This window comes from Crinia signifera, chromosome 1 (assembly GCF_055691185.1).
Source record: "Crinia signifera chromosome 1, ASM5569118v1, whole genome shotgun sequence".
Taxonomy (NCBI): domain Eukaryota; kingdom Metazoa; phylum Chordata; class Amphibia; order Anura; family Myobatrachidae; genus Crinia; species Crinia signifera.
In genome coordinates, this window is record NC_139217.1 from 297,119,953 (window position 1) to 297,136,710 (window position 16,758).

The following is a 16,758-nucleotide window of genomic DNA, read 5'->3' on the forward strand; positions in this document are numbered from 1 at the left end:
TTGTCAGTGTCCTGCATCTTTGTAATCCCTAATGTCTGTCTCTTGCAGGCATTGACTTGGCTTTCATTGAGAATGGCTACATTTACCACACAAAGTATGACACAGCGGACAGGATTCACACAGAATCTATACAGAGAGCAGGTACGTTATGTTCTTTTCAGTTAGTTGTTCTATGTTTCAGGGAATATTTCTCTGGTCCGGTCCCCTATCCTTAATAATCTCAAGTCTATTTCTCCCAGGTGATAATATACTTGGGATCCTAAGATATTTGGCGTCCTCACACCTGCTCGCTGATTCTTCTGAGTACCGCCATGGGAACTTGATCTTTTTTGATGTGAGCGGCATGTTTGTATTCTCTTACCCAGCTCGCATTGGTACTATTGTAAATTATATTATTGCAGCAATTCTACTGGTTTATCTGAGTAAAAAGACCATTCAGTACAAGCGTAGCGGTAAGCAATTTTTTCTTATGGTTTTCATTGAATTTATAACTGATTTTCTCTAACACAAATAAATAGCACCCACTTCCCAGGTTGGGGTGCGGTGGCCTGTGACCACACACTCTAGTAAATACAAACACAGGGGGCCCAGCACTCACTACAACAAACTAACTCACCTTAACATTCAAATAATCAATTAAATAAATAATGGAGTTTTAGTTCATGAATTGATCAATGCATTTAAGCTTGCAGCTTATCGCCAAGGGACCCCATTTCACTGCAAGTTCTACACTAACAACTGGTTTTCATGGGAACCTGGCAACTGCTTGCACATCATAGCTAAAATGAGCATGTGTTTTTTTTCTTGGGTTAAAGCTCAACTGCCAAGTACCTTATGGCTTTTAAAGGTGAGACAATCCCAAACACAGCACCTGAATTAGTATTAAAGGGGCAGCTGTCACAAGTTTCAGGTAAATGAGCTTATCTAGGGTGCATGAGAAAGCTACTAGAGTGTGTGGTCACAGGCCACTGCATCCCATCCTGGGAAGTGGGTGCTGTTTGCACCCCATTCTTAGGAATGGCGAATGTGTTGGTACTTCTGTATCTATATATCTGGGTTGATTTTTTTAATTAACCTTTGTTACTGTGATCATAGCTTTCTCATGCACCCTAGATAAGCTCATTTACCTGAAACCTGTGACAGCTGCCCCTTTAATACTAATTCAGGTGCTGTGTTTGGGATTGTCTCACCTTTAAAAGCCATAAGGTACATGGCAGTTGAGCTTTAACCCAAGAAATATATATATATATATATATATATATATATATATATATATATATATATATATATATTACACTGTAATATTGTCTGTTATGTTTAGTTTCACATGTACTTACAGACCTGCTAATATTTGAATAGAGCCTCCAATTTATTCTGCGATTTTAATATGAAAATAGTTTTTCACCTTAGCGTGACTTTTTTAAAAATTTCTTTGATTTCTTCAAATTCTTTTAGGTATGAACTATGCACGAGACCTCATGGTTGGACTGTTCGTTAGTGTAACAGGTTGGATTTCAGCACTAGTAACTGTCCTGATTCTTGCTGTGCTGGTTACCCTCACTTCGAATAGCCTTTCGTGGTATACACATTTTTATGTGTCATTGTGTCTGTACGGGGCGGCTGCTGTAGCCAAGATTGTGCTAATACACACATTGGCCAAAAATCTCTACTTTGCTGTAAGTTTCAAATGTTCTGTTTACTGGGACAGTTTAAGATAAGTGTTCATTCTAGCACCCTGCATCTTTCAAAACCTGTGTAGTTCCTTTTCCCTGCCTGGGGTGTCGCTCGCTACTGTAGCTCAATGTCCAGTCTGCATATCAGTGCTGAAATACTAACCACACTGTGCTAGAAGCACCCCAGACATGGAGGATGAACTGCATGGGTTTTGAAAGATGCAGGGTGCTAGAATGAACACTAACACTTGGTGGAAGCCAAATGTATTTACTGAAAATAAATGTGGTAGCATTTGATGAGATTGGGGGATAAACGAACGATGATAAAATACCAAATGATGGTCACACCAATGCGTGTCTTTTTCAAGGTGATATTCAAACATGGCCAGGTACTCCCTTTTTATAGCCCATATGGAATGATAGGGGATAGTGGGAGGGGCAATCACGGGAAGTGTGCCAAATCATTGATTATGAGTATCATAGTGGTATTTAAACCCAAGTCTTTAACCTGCTGGAGCACATGGGGGGAGATTCTCTAAACTTAAAGTGTGGTAAAAACCCTGTTATCGGGGTTTTTACCGCATTTTGGGATGCTCCTAAGCATCCTCCGCCGGGTTACCTTGGGGGGGGGGCATTCTACCGTGACCCACCCCCGCACCGACACCCACCCCCACCCCCCCCCTCACCTGTGTTCGGGCAGCACAGAGTTGTGCTGCCCGGACCTGTGACCTCCTCCTCCCTGCACTATGATCCTCTTCCGGGTGCAGGGAGGAGGAGAGCCTGGTGCAGCAGCAGCAACACCGGGTAAGGGGACAAGCTGACAGCGCAAAGGTCAGCTCTTAACACAAGAGCTGTCCTTTGCCATAATGTTAGAGCATATGCAATAATTATGTGGGGGTGGAGCTGGGCTGCGGATGTTAGAACATCCCGCCCATGGTTTGGTGGGTCTGGGAATCTTTGTGTGTAGTAGAGAATTGTGTAAATCTGAGAATATTGTCTATGTGAAGAGGATGGCCTAAAGTTAGAGATTAAATCAGAGGGCTGTTAGCAGTTTTTATTATAATTTAACTATTTTCTCTATTTTTCTCTTATTCCAGAAGACAAGTAACCAGTATCTGGGAGATCTATTCTTCGATGTTTCCTTATTATCCTGGGGCATTCCAATGGTTCTTTTGACACAGAAGGGTCTATGCTCTGCTTATTTCTTTGCCATGTGGGTGATTTTTCCATTAATCACAAAGCTGTTTGTGCAACGAGAATCTGTGCATCAAGGTATCAAACTGAATGCAATGACTCACCACTGGGCCTGTCACGCTGAACAGTAATGACAGACTGGAGCTGGGAACTACAATTTTTTTTTTTTTTTTCTTTTTTTAAATATAGAAACTGTTCTGATACTTCTGAAAACAAACAAAGTTGTTGGCGGCGCTGGATTTTGCTGTCACAGTAGATGTCAAATGATGACCATAGACGGATGTGTGAAGTCCCTTGTTGTGTTCAGCACATAGGGGTATATAAAAAAGACTCATCCTATCCATATCCTCACTCATCCTCACAGGTGAATAATATCAATGAAATAGGAGATGAAGTGGTCTCAATAAAACTCTCTGAAAATACCTTGGTGCTACCTGTCTTCCTGGGGCTTCTTCTCAGATGACCTCATTTTATTTTTTTCTGTGTACTCTGCTCATTAAATTTATGGAGTTTTATTGAGACTACTTGCTTTCCTTTTTCATTGATATTATTCACCTGTGAGGAAAGGAATGATGAGGATATGGATAGGACTAGTAAGCTCGCTCGAAGCAAAAGCTTTGAAAGCTAGTCTGCTGCATTCTGTGTTTGTGCAAGTCTGAGAAAGAGAGGTAGTATCACTCTCTGCCAGCAGATGGCAGTGTTTTGGATACTCGCGGACACTAAACATATATACAGTATAGGTGATGATGAGTCTCTAAGGAAAGATTTATATGCTTCATTACGTTTCTTGAGTGAGTATGGCACGCATCTGTGGAAATCAATTTCCTTTAGTATACAGAGTGACTTGTCGTAATTCACATTGTGATCAATAAAACAAGTGATAAAGATACTGTACCTTTACATGCACATCTTCGCTCATTATATACTGAGTTGGGTTCGACTTTTTTAGCCTAAATTGGATCATCACATGGACCCTCATTTTTTGTTCATTTTTACACCATTGTTTTATTTACACACTGTATTTTATCTATTTTATATACCCCCTATGTGTGGAACACGACAAGGGACTTCATGCACCCGTCTATGGTCCTCATTTGAGGTCCACTGTGACCACAAAATTTAGCGTCAACAACTTCCAGCGCCAAACTGTTTGTTTTCTGAAGTTTACGCCAGTGGGGACGCTTTTGTGGACCATTTTCTAACTTTTTCTGTTTTAACTGTTCTGATACTGTTACAAATAAAGTGATCGTTGTGATGTGAGTAAGGGAAATCCAAAGTATAGCTAGGAACTCGCATGGCTGAATAACAAATACGGGTTGAGTATCCGTTATCCAAAATGCTTTGGACCAGAAGAATTTTGTATAAAGGATTATTCCGTATTTTGGAATATTTTCAAATTTGAGCGAGGTATCTTGCATTTATGTTGTGTAAGCACATCAGACACATGAAATACGCACAAATATATTTTATTTGTGCATGAAACAAAGTTCCAAAACATGAAGCAAAGTTTGTGTACGATCTCAGAAACTGAATTTCAATGCCAAGCAATCATATCCTTGCACATATTTAGTGCCAGTTACATGTTATTTCCCCAGTATTGTCAGTTACAAATGTAGCCAGTAGGTTTTTAGCAAGAAATTAAAAATATAAGTACATTTTGGAGACTGGTTTTTGGAATAATTTGGATAAGGGATACTCAGCCGCTATGTGGCACTCTGTGATCAGAGCTTTTTTTAGATCATAAAATGACATTGTCTGCACACCTCATTTATGTGTGGCAAAAACTTTGGTTTACTGGTTGATTTTTAAAATGATCACAAGTGTTGACCCACCAACTACCCGCATAGTCCTAGGATTACAATTATATGAAGAAATGCAAACATTAATATATACAATGTTAGAAATGCATTCCATAGACACTGCAGCAATGCTGTAATAATGGTTTAGCCACTGCGGTGTTTGTATGACCTTTGTGCTAGTAAAACAGATTAGATAATGTGCAAATGTACATTTAGATAAAGATACAAAATGCAAATAAGTGGAACACCAGTATGTATGACACTGCAGGTTCTTGTGTCCTTGGAAGAGAAAACGCTAAAGAACCAGTAGGCCACTGTTCTGTGATGTGAACGTAAATATGCATCTTATGATTCACACTCTATTATCTATGTATTTTTAATTGGCACAAGCCCACTGTCTATAACATGTGCTTGTACACCCGCAATCAACCTCTCTAGTCATATGGTGCAGCAAGTGCCTGGCACATGTCATTTAAAATTCTAATTTGTTTACAAGCCACAGGTTACATAGTTACATCTAACTATAAGGGCTAGAAATGAAAGTGTTGGTTGGTACGGTACTTTATCGCTCTCTCTCAATCAGCTTCTAACTCATGTTACAGGCTGTGTTTGAAAAATGACAGGAGCTGATTGGTTGGTTCTTTACCCCTCTATAAGCTTTGATAAATGTCTCCATAAATCAGGCCCCAGGTCTGACTAGTTGTACAATACATTTTCAATAGTCATAGGCCCACTTATTCAATGCGGCCGGCGAGGGGGTTACACGTCGGGGATCGCAGAGAACAAGTTATCCCCGCTGTTTAACCCCTGCATTTGCCGCTCACTCTATTCAATGTTCCGGGGGGAATCCTTGCTGTCAGAGGACGGCGAGGATTCCCCCAAACAGTGAGGCTCGTGGCTAATGCAGGGAGATGCTGCATTTAGCCACAAATCCTGCTGTTTTAGTATATGCATACAGTGATTTCCCCCTCACTCCGAAAACGGAGCAAGGGGGAATCGGCGTATGCAGGGGGTCAGTTGAAAACTGACCCTGCGAGCTGTGACAGCGAGCCTGCAGCATTGATTTTGTATCATGGTTTTGTATCTGATTGGCAATATTGGGAAGTGTTTAATTTCCCATATTTACATGTTCCATTGTCCAGCATATAGCGGTGTAGCAGTGAAATAATTATTCTGTTCTCAGTGTATTTGTCATCTTCTACTGTACTTTTTGCTTTCTTTCCTTATTCCTATTTTTCATATCCATAGGTTCAGCCAATAAATACCTTGCATTATATCTGTTGGGATTGTTCTTCCCTTATATGCATACCATGTATCATGTATGGGCAGTGTTTGAGATGTTCACCCCCATACTTGGCCGGAGCGGAACTGAAATCCCCCCAGATCTTGTGATGGCCGCCTTTCTTGCTGTATGCACGATCATTCTGATGACTTATTTTGTAAGTATGAACTATCCGGAGATGGCTTTGACTTGAGCTTTCCGCTATTGTAAACTATCTGTATGCTGAATCCAACCGCAGTAGTCCTTTCCTATGCAAAGGCAGCACACCACCTGCTTCCATCAGCACTGCATGCTCCATATGTCCTCCTGCGGGCTATAAGAAAAGGCAGCATACATAAGAACCTCATTCAGCAGGTCACACTCACACCACACATTGCAGCTTGCAGCTTTTAATGTTCATTTCTGTGGCCCATTCAGTACAATGAATAAAATTAATTTGCCAAGTGAACAGAAAAGCTCTGTGCATATATAAATGTTATGTATAAACCCCTCCAGGGTTTAGCCGGTAAATCCTCTTACTCTTCTACTGCGGCGGCTAGCTCCCATCCTACCAGGGAGACCATGAGCACTGGTCCCCACCATACAGTAATGGAAAACCGTCCATTCTGGTCAGAGCACGTCTGGTGTTTCTGTGGGAAATGGTGTCGCAGAGTGCTCTCCATTAGTGTTTGAGAACCCACTGGAACTATGCAGAAGCACCTTGGCTCTTCCTGGCATACAGGTGCTGCCGATAGAGGGCAGATTGGGTTTATTATGTCTGTAGATTGTAACAATTAACCACAGCTCAAATAAAATGTGTTTCAGTAATTGCAGACATGCAAAGGGTATTTTTAAATGTTTCAATTTTCTTTTAGATCAAGTTCATTTATCTTGTGAAGAGCACAAAACAGCTTCTGATCGGGTTGGCTATTGTGTCTGGTGTGACATTCATCCTTGTATGCAGTGGTCTGTTCTTTCCTTTCAGTGCCAGTATGGACAGCCCTAAGCCAAAGCGGGTCTTTCTCCAGGTAATTTTACTTTTATGTGCTGATTGTAGAAGAGGAATCCAATGGCCTTTAATCAGATCGTGTGCTTAGACCCTTAAGGGGTGTACACACGGTGAGATTTTGGCAGGAGTCTAAATAGTCAAAATCTCCTAGAAGGTTAGTGAAAATCTCCCTATTTTTCTCTTGCTTGCTTAGCAATCTATGCTAAACAATATTGACTTACACACTGGGTGATTATGCCCAGCGTGTATGGACAGCGATGATCGCTATCATCGCTGGGGGGAAAGCCGCTCAGTGCATACACACTGAGCAGCTTTCCCCCTGCCCGGCGCTGTCAGCGGGGGGGCGGACAGCTTTGCATAGCGCAGCGCTATGCAAAGCTGTCCACAAAGCCGCTCATCTGCTGGTAATACCAGATGAGTGGCTTTCCTGGCATTGATGCGGGATCACGCAGCAGAGCTCACCACCGGGGCCATACACACTGGGTGGCTTTGAGATGAAAGCCCCTCACACATGCTGTTTTGAGCGACTTTAAGTTCAAAGTCGCCCAGTGTGTATGGGCCTTAAGCTGGAGAAAAATAGAGAGATTTTGGCTAACTTTCTAGGAGATTTTGACTATCTAGACAAAATCTCCTGCCAAAATCTCACCATGTGTGCACCCCTTTAGTGGGTGTCCTATTAGCCCCAATAAGCTTGTGTTTGAAATACGGGGTTTTGTGCTTTTTATCTGATCTCTTCATCCTATTGTTCCAAGCGATCCATTGCAGCTATAGGATACCCTCCATAGGACCATATGCAATTAGTCTGGAATATTTTTTTTTCTTTTTACAGCACAAAGAAAAGCGTTGTGGCCTCAGACTTTTACACCCAGAGTAATTCAATTACAAGCCCTTTTCCTTGTGGTGTACATCTGCAGCTAATGTGCATTTATATACATTTGCAGTGGTTGCAATAAAGGCAGAACTCTTATAGCCCCATACACACGGACTGCGCATCGCCATCAGCTGGGGCTGTACACACAGAGTGATCCATTTCTAGGTGATCTAGTCAGATCGCTTAGAAATGGGGCTGAAATCGCCCCTTAACTTGAATTTCTGTTTGAGTTGCAGGAGGTGGTGAACAGAGGCCATAGTAGGCTGTACTTGAAAAGCCCCAGGAACTGCATTGTGACTAATTATAACATCAAGGCCAATTGTATTTAGCGCTCAGTAGAATAACACTTCCTTGGTCTGGAACTGAAATCCTTATCTGTTTATTAGCAGTAGAAAGGTTGTATATCATTTATATAATGGTGATGATATGTAATGTTTTTCAGCACACAATGCGAACTTTACACAACATAAATGGAGAGGTGGTAAAGCGAGATTCTGGGATATGGATAAATTGCTTTGATTACAGCGGATTATCACACCTCACGCCTCATATTCCGGAATTAAACGACACTGTCCGAGCCCCATGTGATGATGAGGCACCATTCTGTGGATTCCCATGGTTCTTACCTGTTCATTTTTTGCTCAGGTCAGTGTGTCGGTTTTGCTCGCAACTACAAGGGTGGTTCAGTAAGTAAGGTAACAAGACTTCTCGTGTAATATTCTCTATTCGTACTAATTTCCCATGCAGCCAGAGCAGGCAGTGTGCTGCTTCCCCTCATGACAATGAGATAGGGTCTCCTATGATTCACACTGTCCCCAACATCCGTGGTAAGATGATGGGGCTGGTAGAAACATGGTGAAACATGGTAAAACATTGAGGTTTGTAGTATGATCTTATTAACCCTTTGAGTGTCAACATCTCTGTACCAGCATCGCTCACGTTTGTTATATAAATGTAAATAAAAAATGTTAGGTTAAAAAAAGATATTTACTATATAAGGTAAAACTTACAGGTCATTATGATGAATAAACATGTTTGCTTGGCAATTTTCACACCAATTTAGACAAATTCACTTGGCATTCAAAGGGTTAATGCGTCTAAAGGGCACATCAGCTGCTGAAATTCATCGCCATCTTGCTAACGCTATGTCACGTGCTTGGCCAGCTGGATCACTGCTCATCTAGAACATCTGTCCTGTCAATCTCAAAAGCTGCGTACCAGACCCAATCGTGTTTCCAAGACATCACCGTGCACCTCGATAAGATGGTGACGAATTTCAGCTGATGTTCCCTTTTTAGATGCAGAAATGTGGTCACAGGGCCTGATTCAGACCTTATCGCACAGCATCTGATTATCGATGCGCTGCGCATGGGCTGCAGTGCACGATGCCTCTCAGTGAAGTGTCTGGGGGTGAGAACTCGCTGTTTAGTGAGAGTGTTTAGTAAAATTGCAGGTGTGCCTAGGAAACCGCAGGGGCCCCAAAGCATTTTAGGAAAGTGTACTGTATTGCTAGTGACATCAGCTCCTGGCCAGATATACCTGATTCCATTACAGTCTAAGGTGCAAGGTGCCCCCACACTAGAAAGATCTGCGATCGTAAGATGTGCGCATAAATTAGCCTTGAAATCTTTTTTCCGTCCTGGCCGATATATCGTCCGATGTTTTCCGATAAACGGTCGAAAATCTGCCGATTTCGGTCCGATGCGTGCTCCCGTGGATCTTTAGCTGAATCTTCTGATCTTACGTGCTGCATGAAAGATCAGAAGATTTAACAAACGATCCATAGAAACGCACACGGGATCTTAAGAAAAATCTTTGGTAAAGATGTGCGCTTGCCTGAAATCTTTTGTCCAGGACAGGCAAAAGATTTCAAGGCTAATTTATGCGCACATCTTACGATCGCAGATCTTTCTAGTGTGTGTGGGCACCTTTAGTGTGTTGTTTTTTTTACCACCGCAATAATTGGCTTTTCCTCTCCATTAACAGAAATGTTTCTGTAACTGCAGCAGACATCTTATTTCTCTAAGCTACTGTATCCCCTCCATAGACGTGCAGTGAGGTAAATGGCTCAAGAGTCCCTGGAAAGTACCAGAGCCAGATATGGCCCTTTATGTCCCCGAATGTACTCGGGAAAAACATTGTTACATTTCAAGCTTCTAGTACTATTGTAAAATTTCCTGAGGGCAATTAAACCTGCTTGACAGGACCACAAGTGCCTTCCACTTTTAATGCTGATCCTTATAGCTTGTAAAATTCAGAACATCCTGATTCTAATGCCAGGATGGCACAGTAACACTTTGTGACATGGAACCAGCAATGCCAAGTTATTACAGAGGTTGAGAACCTGTTGCTGTATGCTGTGAGTGATTTCTTTCTTCTTGCTGACTATGTAATTTCCCACCAATAGAAAGAACTGGTACCTCCCTGCCCCTCCTCCTACTGTTTCGGAGCACATGGATTTTAAACTTGTATCTAGGGAACCGATGCCCTGGGGTGCAACACGCCTGAACTTTGAGGTTAAAGGTGAGTAACATCAGTACACAGTACATGCGCAGTAGGTAAGTAATCAGAATAAAAAACAAAACCATAATGCAGATAATACGACCTGTTCCATCTATATTAGGCATGGAAATAATGAGAACAAATTAAAATGCATTTGCTTATAACATGTTTTAATGGATTGGGAAGAGAATAAGACTGTCTTAAGGTGCCCATACACGTACCAATTACCCGGTACTTTTTGTGCTAAAATAGCATTGCATCGCATGCACAATGCATGCACAACGATGCTATTTTAGCACAAAAAGTACAGGGTAATTGGTACGTGTATGGGCACCTTTACAGTTATGTGTAGTCATACTATATACGCTGTACCAATATTTATAGTACTGTACCTACATTATGCAGATTTCTCAGCATCATTTGTGTTTACATCCTCTTGTATAAGAGGTTGATGTTTTATATTCAGTAGTTGTTTTTTTGGTACTGTGGGAATAGAGGCATTTAGTCATTTCTTGCTAAACACTTTACTTGGCACATAAATCATTTGTTCTTGTTTCCTAATAGGGCCCAGTCACATGACTGTATACATGCATCCACATGATTTGTCAGTGCTGTCTAGCTGGTCCTTGGGGGATGGCACACCGGTAGCTAGCAAGGATGGGAACTATTTTATATATTATTCCCATGGCACTCAAGCTCCACGATGGAAATTCTGGATTGAAGTTAAGGTATGGAGAGGAGCCGTTCAAACATGATTTTTTTTTTTATTTTTATTTTTTTTAATCCCTGCACAACAGTATATTACTTTTTTTGTTTTGTTTACAGCACCAATAGGCCAAAAGTTTTCTTATAGAGAATTTAGAAATTACAATTTAAGTAAATTGTGTTTCTATGTTATTCTTAGGGCCAGTTCTAAGGTGACGGAATGGTGTTTTGCTTCTGTTTGTCCACATACATTATGATTGGAAGGCACAATCAATGTTTTACATTTACTATAAATAATTAGAATTGATGCTGGACCACCAACCCAAGGCATCCTTGCAAGTGCCCCGAACACCCACTGGCATAGATCATTATCAACTGCAGAATGCAAAATTACATGGGGGAGAAAGGGCTCTGCTTGCAGGTCCTTATATTCCAGGAGGGTAATGGGGGACAGGGTAGGGCCGTAGAGCAAAGCAGTGGAGGCACAGCAACATAATAATGGCAATAGCAGCTACTACTATATAGCATCATGCTAATTAAAGGCTGTCAGTAGATAAGTAGTCTGGGAAATCCCACACTGAGTATGTCTTATAAGATAATTGCAGTAACTTTATATTTTGTTTTTCTTGTAGCTACTGTTTACATATACATATTCTTTTTTAGGGTTTGGATGGATATCCTGACGGAATGGTCACAGTCGCAGTAGCATCACACTATTTCTTTGGGCCAGACCAGGTTTCCCCTCAGCTTCAGTCCTTACAGCAAAGATTCCCAGACTGGAGTTTCCCATCCAGCTGGGTCAGCACATACGAGCAGTATGTCTATTGATGTCTTGCAGAGCACAGTATGTGCATATAATGTAACCACTAGGATTATGGGAAATATATCTGCATGGACTCTAATATAAAAGGAATGGATCATGGTAGTTAGGTGTTCTGTTGTTGATTCATGCTTAGGGATATGGGTGATCTAATAATTATGAAACTGCACTGAACTTATTCTAGTCTGACATGGACAATAAGTAAAAAGGGAATATTCCTGTGGATATCCTGTGTACTCAAACCTAGAACAAAGAGGAATACTTATCTATGGAGTCTGATATTTTTGACACTGGAAATCACTGTTTACAGACAACATTGAGGTCTTAATGTTTATTTTGTCTCTTGTAATGTTATTCATACCATTTTCTGGGATACCCAACATTAATAATATGTCCAATTTTGTTTTGAAAGGCAGCTAATATCTTGCAATAAGATAACGTTCTAGCAAATGAAAGACTAGTAGGAATCCTACATAGAGGCACTCGATATACAGTATTCCCTCCACATCTATGCTGAAGGTATCACCCAATGCTGGGCGGAGACCGCAGAAGTCTTGCTGGTGAGGTTGCTTTAAATATGGAATCATTTTGAAAAAGTCTCTGAAAATGCTCTGTTCCTGGACTTCCCTGGTAATGTACAATAGCTAGGTAATTGATAAGAAAGGTGTGTCGCCACAGGTGATGGCAATCATACATTACCAGGGAAGCCCAGGAAGAGAGCATTTTCTCCCTCATGGAGAGGGTCAGGTAGCCAAGTATGGCCTAAATGCACAAACAATTTCTTCAAAATGTCTGTATTCCCAATTTGCTTGGAAATTGTGTCATGGCATTAGCTGGATTGAATAATCATGAATGTGGCTAATCCTGTGTTTTTTTTTTTTTTTTTTTTTTTTTTATATCCCACTAAATTCGATCCCTTCTTTGTTTTATGGTCTGCCACCAGCCTCTTTTATTAATTTGTTTGTCAGTTTGCTATTTATACTTGAGTCTTAATCACAATGGATCTTGTATTAAGTGTTCATATATTGTTTTGTTTTTTTAATTAAAGACTATGAACATGTTGGTGAGTGTGCTGCTTTGTTTCTATTCTGTTTGATTAGACATTATGGGGCAATATGGATGGTGTAGACATTATGGGGCAGTACGGATAGTGTGATGGTTAGCATTACTGCCTCACAGCGCTGAGGTCATGGGTTCGATTCCCACCATGGCTCTAACTGTGCGGAGTTTGTATATTCTCCCCGTACTTGCGTGGGTTTCCTCCGGGTACTCCGGTTTCCTCCCACAATCCAAAAATATACTGGTCGGTTATTTGGCTCCTAACAAAATTAACCCTAGAATGTCTGTGTGCATGAACATGTGGTAGGGAATATAGATTGTAAGCTCCACTGGGGCAGGGACTGATGAGTGTTCAAATATTCTCTGTAAAGCGCTGCGGAATATGTGTGCGCTATAAAAGAAACTGTTAATAAATAAATAATAAATTATGGGGGGTATTGAATTGCGCACACACACTTTTTTTTTTTTTTTTTTTGGTCATTATCGGGCTATCCAATGAAAGTCTCATTTTATCAGCCGAAAAATTTCCTGTTTTCGGTCAAGAACACATGGCATCCAAAATAAGTATCTAGATCCATGTGTTATTGTGGATTATGCTACGCATGCCAAAGGCACGTGAAGCATAATCCCTTACAATGGCCAGGATCGGGGGTTAGATAGCTTCCTGTGAATCCATTTTCCGTGGTATATTACTGCAGATAATTGTATACCCCTGTATATGTTACCTTGTGCTCCTTCCCCACACTAATATTTGCTTGGTTGTATGCATAGGAGGAGTGTGGCACATGATGACATTTTGAACATGTCAACATTGGTGATCGATATACTCATATAATTGGGAAAACCAAACTTGCACATTTATGTAGAAAAAAAAATCACCTCCGTATTGTACCTCTGGCTCCTGCACATAGGAGAAAACTTTAGCAATGGGTAAATATACCTCTATATAACGTACTCAAGTTGGCAAGCTCCCTAACAGAATGGCACTGTAATAATTTACGTCAAAGTCTTCGGTGGCACAGACACCTTTCCTTCCCTCGCTAGTAACAAAGCCAGAGGCATTGCGCACATGTAAGAGAGGAATCTAATTCCAGTGATTCTATTTTAGAGAGTGGCCCTCAAGGAACGGACAGTTTGTTCAATCTATATAGGCTATAGTAGGTGAAGCAATAATGTGTTCAATAATGTATTCATTGTGGTATATTGTTTGTGTAAATCTAGTTCCAATTCTGTTACGGAGATTTTTGTATCTTTCATTTTGTAGAATGTGTTTGTATTACTTTGATAGATCCATCTATAATCACTGCCAGTGTGGGGGGCAGGTAGAGAGAGAGGCTGAAGCGGTGCTGGCTGGAGAGACACAGCAGGATAACTGGCCCATTACTCCTCCTCCTCCTACTACTGGCCTCTAAAAATCTTTAAATCCATTAGATCTGTGTCAAACGTCATTATTCAAAACCTCTCCCTACTAATGTGGATAGAGGGATGTTTTCACCCCCACTGTGACACAAAATGCTCTGCTTCTTCCTTCATTTAGGATTGCCTTCACCTTTGCTGGAACACCATTATCATCACTGAACTAGTTCCACACAGGTGACTTCAATTTTTAATTAAGAAAGTAGTCCAGAAACACTGGGTTGCCAGAATTGTATCTGCTCTTTGAAGCCGAAAAGTAAAAGGCCCTGCCGATACCTAGGAGGGTGACATCTAGGGAATACTGGGTACAGTACTAAGCCAGAGCGGTATTGCGCAAAAGCGGAAACAAACGGATCTCCCTGTTTTATCTATACTTCCATCTTGGAATTCACCATAAATCAGTATATTTCCTTTTCAGGGTCCATGGGTCCCACAGGGGACATCAGGGTTGTAGGTGGATCCAGGGGGTCCGAGGCACCAATCAGCGAAGCTTTCAAAGATTTCCCAGGATGCCCGGGCCCTCTCCCCTACAGCCCCTCCTCCAGGCTCATCCAGTCAGTTTTTGTTTGGTGCCTGCAGGAAGCAGACGCACCTTTATATCAGCGGGGGTTACCTCATTGAGGTAACCCCAGAAAGCTATTGTTAATTTTAATTTTTTTTTTTTAAATCTGCCGCCTCGCGGCTGAGGCTGCTCACCGCCGTCAATCACTGACGGCGGAGCGAGCGGCCGCGTCACCCTCCCGGCGCCGGCTCCATCCTATGACGCCTGTCACGGAGGACCTCGGCGGGGAAGACCACGACGCCTAGCACCGCCGACGGTCTCCCCCGGGCAGCGTGGCCGGAAAAGAGGGCAGGTAAGGCTCCACCTGGAGTGCAAAACGCTGCCATACCACGCTTGCGAGGGAGACGCGCACGGTAGCTGGCGTGGGTACAGGCTTCGGCCCGGGACCCCACTAGACCACCGGGGAATTAGCGCAGACCGGGGCAGAGGGGACCCCATTACATACGGCTACAAATGTCCCCGGTGGGGGAAGTCCAGCAAGGGGAGGCGGTGTCGGGTCTGCAGCCCCTCCCCCAGCTTTGGCGCCAATCTCCTTAGAGATCTGCCGATCCATAAGCTGTAACTCATGTGCCCGCCCCCCCCTCTCTCGGACAGGCGCCATTTCTGCAGCAGCACTTCCAGAGAGCGGGCACACTTCTCCCCTGTGAAATCGCCTACAGGTTCAGTAGCTGCTTTCACAGCCACCCTTATTCCCACTTTTCTCCATAGAGTTAAGCGGTTGACACAGGGTGAGGTAGTCTATTTCTGACTATGGTGTGTATGTGACTTGTGCTAGAATTTCACTCCTTCCTCTGTCAAGTAATCTGTCCCTTCATCACTATTATTGAGGCAATACCTCATTGGTCACAACACTCAGTGATATCACTCTAGGTTTTCCTTAGTGAATTATCCTATTGTGCACTGTAAGCTCTCCTTGTCAGTGTTTTTACACCATGTCCAAACGAGGGCGTCAGCAGACAGAATCCCCTCAGCTCTTATCCTGCAAGGGCTGTGCTGCAGGCCTGTCTGATATGGATGTTGTTCAGGAGGGCCTGTGTGTCAACTGCATATCCCCTGCGCAGTCCGCTGCCACAGTAGCCCCACAACAACAACCCCCATGGGCAGCCTTCCAACAATTGCTGGGTACTCTTGTGGATCGCTTGCCCGTCACTATTGCCCCCCCTGTAGTCCAGCCCCCTCCACCTTGGGTGGATGCTCTGTCGACCACGGTGCAGACCTTGCAACAGACTACGGTGGCCATGCAAAGGCTGCTGCCCCAGACCGTACAGCCCAGTAGATCCCTGTTAACTCCGTTGCTGGCAGATACACGGGATGACACTGATACTGACGATGGTGGGGATGATGTCGACAATGCAGGTGACAACATCAATTTAGATGATGATCAGGATGATCCCATGCCCATGGATACTCCTGCCTCTCAAGCAGAGACTCCTGACGTGGCAGCCCTGATACATGCTATCAAAGAGGTTTTACTATATGACCCTGAGGAGCCTGAACCTGTCGCAAAGACAAAAGATGTCTTTAAAAAGCAAAAGGTCCTTAAGGCCCAATTCCCACATTCTGATTACCTAACAGAAATTAGGACAAATCAGTGGGAAGAGTTAGGCAAAAAAGCCAGCATTCCACGGAGGGTTTTAAACAAATACCCTCCCCCACCAGAGGATTGCAAACCATGGGAGATACCACCCTCAGTGGATCCCCATGTTACAAGACTGGTAAAACCATCGGTGTTGCCTGTTTCATCTGGGTCCAATCTTGGGGACCAAACTGACAGGCGCCTGGAACAGGCTCTTAAGGCCACGTTTCCTACACTGGCACAGTTCAAAGGCCTACTATAGCGGCAACTTGGGCAGCTAAAGCTATTCTCCCATGGGTTCAAACCTTGGA

The 16,758-nt window shown here is 42.7% G+C and overlaps 1 protein-coding gene across 1 annotated transcript in view; it reads left to right on the plus strand.

Moving 5' to 3' along the window:
* Positions 1 to 12,894, plus strand: part of ERMP1 (endoplasmic reticulum metallopeptidase 1) — a 30,958-nt gene extending 18,064 nt beyond the window's left edge. The window contains exons 6-15 of the mRNA XM_083185995.1: positions 49 to 141; positions 240 to 452; positions 1,456 to 1,676; positions 2,771 to 2,945; positions 5,915 to 6,105; positions 6,803 to 6,955; positions 8,250 to 8,452; positions 10,215 to 10,330; positions 10,874 to 11,037; positions 11,678 to 12,894. Of these exons, the coding sequence (XP_083042121.1) occupies positions 49 to 141; positions 240 to 452; positions 1,456 to 1,676; positions 2,771 to 2,945; positions 5,915 to 6,105; positions 6,803 to 6,955; positions 8,250 to 8,452; positions 10,215 to 10,330; positions 10,874 to 11,037; positions 11,678 to 11,842 (1,694 nt within the window). The 3' untranslated portion in view covers positions 11,843 to 12,894. The remainder of the gene's footprint in view (positions 1 to 48; positions 142 to 239; positions 453 to 1,455; positions 1,677 to 2,770; positions 2,946 to 5,914; positions 6,106 to 6,802; positions 6,956 to 8,249; positions 8,453 to 10,214; positions 10,331 to 10,873; positions 11,038 to 11,677) is intronic.
* Positions 12,895 to 16,758: the final 3,864 nt, after the last annotated feature.